At 35.0% G+C, this 6,367-nt stretch overlaps 1 protein-coding gene across 3 annotated transcripts; it reads left to right on the top strand.

The window, feature by feature from the left end:
* LOC107639560 (DEAD-box ATP-dependent RNA helicase 41) lies at positions 286-3,972 on the top strand. Of its 3 annotated transcripts, none has more exons than XM_016343097.2 (2): positions 286-1,193; positions 1,730-3,972. In XM_016343097.2, the coding sequence occupies exons 1-2, from the start codon at positions 1,118-1,120 to the stop codon at positions 3,265-3,267; spliced, it is 1,614 nt and encodes a 537-aa protein (XP_016198583.1). In that variant the 5' UTR covers positions 286-1,117; the 3' UTR covers positions 3,268-3,972. The 3 variants fall into 3 exon arrangements, with proteins under 3 accessions (XP_016198583.1, XP_016198582.1, XP_016198584.1); XM_016343096.2 differs by having other exon boundaries at positions 293-1,193; positions 1,724-3,972; XM_016343098.2 differs by having other exon boundaries at positions 296-1,193; positions 1,848-3,972.

Raw genomic sequence — 6,367 nt, 5'->3', positions numbered from 1 at the left:
ATATATAGTGACTAACTTTAATACACATATAAAATAATTATTTAAAAAATATTAGTTGGACAATCTAATTTTTAATAAATTATAATTACTAAATTAGTCTCAACATCTATTTTGTTAAGAAAATCAATTTCACGCCAAAATTTGTTAAAAATTTGGAGAATCTGCCGCATTGTTATTTAAAAATATGAAAGCTCAAAAATTTTTTGAAGATATTAGCTGAATAGTTTTTTGGTGGTGAGGTGAATAGATAATTGCGTTAGTCGAACATTTTTCTTATGGTGGACTTTTGGCTCAATAAGAAAGATAACAGAGAAGCCGAAATTAAAGAAAGCCCAGTTTGTTGTGGGCTTCATGCTGAGCCCATGAAGCCCAAAATCGCAGTTAGTCTTAGAGAAAACTCTAGCGCAGTTTTGCTTCGCAGGCCCTCTGTGACTTTGTTAGCTTCGTTGTAGACAATAGGACCCTGAAAACAGGATTTCAGAAGTGAGTCGGGTATCGCCGAGCAGCAAGGATCCCATGGAAGGTGCAGGAGCCATGTAGACGATCGATCAAGCAGCTTAGGTGGCGGTTGAGCGCAGAAGGGGACGGTGGAGCTGCAGGCGTCGACGGCGATACACACGAGCAAGGAGCAACGAATCAGGCGCATCTGGGAGAGGGAGATTCTTCTCGCCGGGTCAGGTTTCGGAGATCCGGTTATCTTTCGAGCACTGTGTCCATTGATTCAGGGGATTCGAGTTCGAAGATGCTGCCGTCCACCTCGCCAGAGCTCTTCCGGTCATTTAGTCGCGTTTGCTGAGGGAAAGCCGCTGCAATGGAGGGCGTCGATTCTTGTCTCACGCGCAAGATGGAGGGGGAAATGTAGGTTTGAAATTCGGGTCGGGTTGGGAACTTGGAGCTTCTGTTTTGGCTTTGGGCCAGTTTTGCCCCGGGTCCCTGCCCAAAAAAAAAAAAAGAAAAGAAAACAGTAACGCTGTAAACTAGCTTCCATAGTTACTCTCTTTCTCCAAATCGGTTCCATGTTTCCCAATTTCAGTTGCCTCTGCGAAATTGAAGAAACCTTACCCTTAATTTAATTCCTTATGTTCCTTCCGTATTTTCGAAACCATACTCAACTAACATGGGTTATTCTGAAACCAATCAGCATGACGAAGAAGCATCCAAGATTCCAGCGTTGCCAACTGATGCACCTAATGGTATCGATTCTTTCTCCTGAATTTCGCTCCACATCCTTTTTTATTTTTATATTTTTTTAATCTAATTTGATGTTGTACCTAAATTGAACTTATTGGAATGAGTTTTTTCGTAACCTTTTTTTACAAAATTCAATGTTTTATTATGGAAACTTCGCATTATCTGTAAACTGTGCCTTATGCACATTCTAGGCTCGGAAATTGTTGCGTTATTGCATGGTATGAGTTTAGGGTTTATGCATTATTGCCAATAAAAGTGATTTCTCTTTGAGATATTCGGTGAGCAATATAATCCCCTGAAGACTGGCAAGATTGATGGATTGAGTTGTAACTGTTTTTAGTCAGATACTAAAATGCACATGACCTATGTTCCACGGAAAATTTTCCTATTGTTAGTTTTGTTAGAGTATATGTTATATTCTAAGATGGATTTTGTTATTTTTCTTTTTGTTATGTTGTCGAACTCTTGGGCATTGATGTTGTCTGATACATATGAGCATTTGAGCTCATCTTTTTTCTATTTGTGTTATGAGATTCAGATGATGTGAAATTGAGGTCTAGGGACCAAAGAGAGGCTCTCCTGGGTGAGCCAAAGTGTATCATATGTAGCCGTTATGGTGAGTATATCTGTGATGAAACTGACGATGATGTTTGCAGTTTGGAATGCAAACAATTACTACTAGGCAGAATCGCCAAATCCTTGCCTCCTGTTGGAGGAGTTCTTCAGCCGCCTAAAAAACTACCTGCAGCTGACGAGTGCTTTTATGTTAGAGAGAATGATTGTGAATCAGGAACTTTATCTTTAGCTAGAGATCAGGTTGAATTGCTTAGAAAGAAGCTTGAAATTCATGTGAAGGGTGATGTAGTGGCGCCGGTTTTGTCATTTGCTTCATGCAATCTCCCTGACAAGCTCCTCCACAATGTAGAAGCAGCGGGGTATGAAATGCCTACCCCTGTTCAGATGCAAGCAATCCCTGCCGCTTTGACGGGAAAAAGCACGCTTGTTCTGGCTGAGACAGGATCTGGAAAGTCTGCTTCGTTTCTTATTCCAATAATTTCTCGATGTGCAAGTCATCGCCTTGTATTTACTTCAGATAAGAAGCCTTTAGCAATGGTGTTGACACCTACCAGAGAGCTTTCTATACAGGTTGAAGAGCATGCAAAGTTGCTCGGAAAGGGGTTACCATTTAAAACTGCCCTTGTGGTTGGTGGTGAGGCCATGGCTAGACAACTCTATCGCTTTCAGCAAGGAGTTGAACTGATTGTGGGAACACCAGGAAGGCTTGTCGATCTTTTAACAAAGCATGAGATTGACTTAGATAATGTGATGACTTTTGTTTTGGATGAAGTTGATTGCATGCTTCAAAGGGGTTTCAGAGATCAGGTCATACAGATATACAGGGCTCTGTCACAACCTCAGGTCTTGATGTATTCTGCAACAATGTCTCATGATTTAGAGAAGATGGCAAATTCTCTTGCGAATGGTGTGTCGGTTATCTCTGTTGGGAAGGTGAATAGCCCAAATAAGGCTGTGAAGCAGGTCGCTATTTGGGTTGAGTCAAAGCAAAAGAAGCAGAAGCTGTTTGACATATTACTGAGTAGGCAACATTTTAAGCCACCTGCCGTAGTGTATGTGGACTCCAGACTTGGAGCAGATCTTCTGGCAAATGCAATAAAAGTTGCCACAGGAATTACAGCTAACTCAATTCATGGAGAGAAGTCCATGAAGGAAAGGAGAGATATAATGCAGTCACTTTTGGTTGGTGAGGTTCCGGTGGTTGTGGCTACTGGAGTTTTGGGTAGGGGAGTTGACCTATTGGGTGTGAGGCAGGTAATTGTGTTTGACATGCCAAATTCTATTAAGGAGTACATACATCAGATTGGAAGGGCATCTAGGATGGGAGGGGAAGGTGAAGCCATAGTTTTTGTGAATGAGGAGAGCAAGAATGTCTTTGCAGATTTAGTTGATGTATTAAAATCTGGTGGAGCAGCTGTTCCCCGGGAGCTTGCCAATTCACGGTATACCACTGGATTTTTTCCTGGTGGCAAGGGTTCAAAGAAGCGAAAGCATGGATAACAAAGTTTCTATTTCCCCGCTTAATTCCAGCTGTAGTTTTGATCTTGCAACGTTAGGGAATGGCACAAGAGAATACACACATTCATTAGTCATTACACTTTTGCAATTTGCATGAAGGCTCTCGTCCAGAGATTATGTTATGTGACCAATGTATTCCTTATTTCCTTAAGTTTAGTACCCTTCCAAGATTTTTAGAAACTGCAAGTGCTGTTTCTGCCTGTAATAGATAACATAGAGGCTGAGATTGGTGAAAGGATGACATGCAAGAGTCACATTGTCTCCTCTTTGTTCATCCAAACACGACGTGAATAACAAGGCTTTAAGATTGTTATGGTGGAGATTTGATACTGTTGGGAACCTGGTCAATTGTAAATTAGGGTCTTAGTTGTGAATATGTAATTTTTTATTGTAAGCTGGGATGGGTTTTGTAACAAACATCAAGGAACAGGAGAGTGAATTTTCTATAGTGGTTAGGGTAGAGCTATATGAACAATGGGAGGGGCATATCTGATATTTGCAAGGGAAATAGAATTAGGAGTGTGTGGTGGTGTGTTCCTCTTAAAGAACTTCAGGGGGAAAGGATTGGACTGCCACAGAGTATATTGTTTTATTTCTTGTAATTTCATGCTTTTAAGTTCTGTTAGGATATCTAAATGTCAACTCTAGTGTATTCTCTGTGTGTTAATTCCATACCAATTCTTTTTATGCCTGTAGTCCATTACTATGATAATTTTGCTGACATTTTACCAATAATGTGCCATGTTTTATTACTGTTAATCTGGATTAACCAGCTCCATGTCAGTAAAATTATGAGCTTAATGTTTTGCAGCTTTGGCTATATTAATATATTATTATGTATTATCCAAATCCAAATTAGTTAGAAACTACAATGAAGCAACTAGGTTGGGAGGATTGCTCTGTAATGGGCCTCTGCATTATCCAAATCCAAATTTGTTAGCCAGTGAGTTGGATACTAGATGGAAAAAAGGAAAAGATAAAGAATCATTTCTTATTAGTTATGAATCCAATCTATGTATCTATTTGAGAATAAAATTTATCTTCAATTATGGTGACTCTTTTTCATCCAGCCGAATAACATATTACTGTGCTGAAGGAGACCAACAAAACTTTTCTGCCATATCATTCTTATTTTTCCATCATTGCAGAGAACATAAAGCAAGACTTGACTAATAATATTCTTCTAGATACTGACTTTAATCTTCTAAAGCTTTTTCTATTCCTCCATTTAAACGTATAGTTGTCTTAGTAGTTCCATTTTTGTCTCTATTTGAAGGACAACAAATACGAATAATGAGAATTTCACTAACATTACTTTTGTTCTTTATTATGATAATCATCTTTGTTTACAAGTCAAGTTACCGCAATACAAGTAACTAGCATAATGATACTCCTTACATAATTATCATTGTTAATGAATATAACTTAATGTCCCTTTCAACTAACTAGTCAAGGGTACAATTTTTCTTGCCACCATTTGTAAACATAAATGTATGGGGACTACAAATGTTCCTGTACCAATACTATACTTTTATCCAATCTACTTTTTTTTTTTTTTCTGGGTACAAACGAATCTACTTTTATTTGATGTGCATATCCTTTGGACTTTCACATCGGGTGATAAAGCTATGTGATTTGATGAAATATTAAGTTATAAATTAGAGAAAAATATCTTAAATGACCCTTCCAGTTACTCTAAGAAATAATGAGGCTCCTAGCCAATTTTTTTTTTTTCAGTTTTGATCTTTAATTGTGTAAGACTATTAGACTAATTAATCATTTCGTCAACAATTTCTCTCTAAGCTTAATGGAATATGGTTATATGGAATGTTTAAACTGTTAATCTGTCCATTAAATATCAGTTGGATTGACAATCTTTTTTGCTGGGACTTTATTGTCTTTCAAGATCATTATCAAGGATTGTTTAGGATTTTTTTTTTGTTACTTTTTTCGTTATATATATACACTAAATTTTACTGTTTATTATTTAGATTATATTTAATTTTAGGTGTACTTAATTTAAATTAACCATCATAATTTACATAAACTTATTATTATTAGAAGAAGTGCATATTCTATTTTATAATAAATAATAAAAAAATTAACATAATATTTTATCTAAAATAGATATAACAAATGAGAATATTTATATACTACTATTCTAATTTAATCCCCATAACAACTTTAAGGTAAACTATCTATCCCCATAAAAATTAATACCAAAGTCTTTTTCATAATAATACATAGATTGCTTAGCATTTTGTCATGTCAGTATATTAGTGTAATTATAATTCTATCATCAAAATTAAGTATATTTTTTCTTTTAACCTCAATGTTAAATTCTTATAACAGTTCCTACAGTAATTAACAAGGTGATTCCTACAAATAAAATCTCTTTTTAATAATATTAAATATTCTCTCAATTCATATTTTGTAACAGTTTTTACAATAATTAATAAGACAATAATTAATAAGATGCTCCTGCAACTAAAATTCTCTCTTAATAATGTTAAATATTTTCTTAATTATTCCATCATATTTTGTAAAACACATCATTTTTATGCATATACACATTACACGCAATTTTTGGAGTCTGAAATAATGAAAATACTATTGCCAACTCCTAACTTTAAACTATCACAACCAATACTTTTTTGCATTCATTTTAATAGTTTTACAAAACTCACAAATAACCATAATAATGTTGAATGAAACTATGACTTGTGTTCAGTATTTATAACCTGAAATTATGATAAAGTGATACTAAAAATAAGGGAATGAAAAAATATTATATAGAATTACTATCAAAGATATTTAAAAAATTAATTCACATTTATAATAAGATCATTAGAAGTAGTAATCGCTAACTTAAAATGCTAATTTTTGAATTGATTCAAGTGACCATTCAATGTTATTTTATTTTACTTTATTATTTATGTTTTAATTTTATCCAACGAAAAACTACAACCTATTTGTACTTATCAAAATAGTTGATAATATAGATATATGAAGATTTAATTTTTGAAACAAAATTAGTAAAAATAACGTTAGAGATTATACAAATAATTACTTTGTATAAAGT

The sequence above is a fragment of the Arachis ipaensis genome, chromosome B04 (genome assembly GCF_000816755.2).
Source record: "Arachis ipaensis cultivar K30076 chromosome B04, Araip1.1, whole genome shotgun sequence".
Taxonomy (NCBI): domain Eukaryota; kingdom Viridiplantae; phylum Streptophyta; class Magnoliopsida; order Fabales; family Fabaceae; genus Arachis; species Arachis ipaensis.
This window is presented reverse-complemented; position numbering and strand designations above follow the sequence as displayed.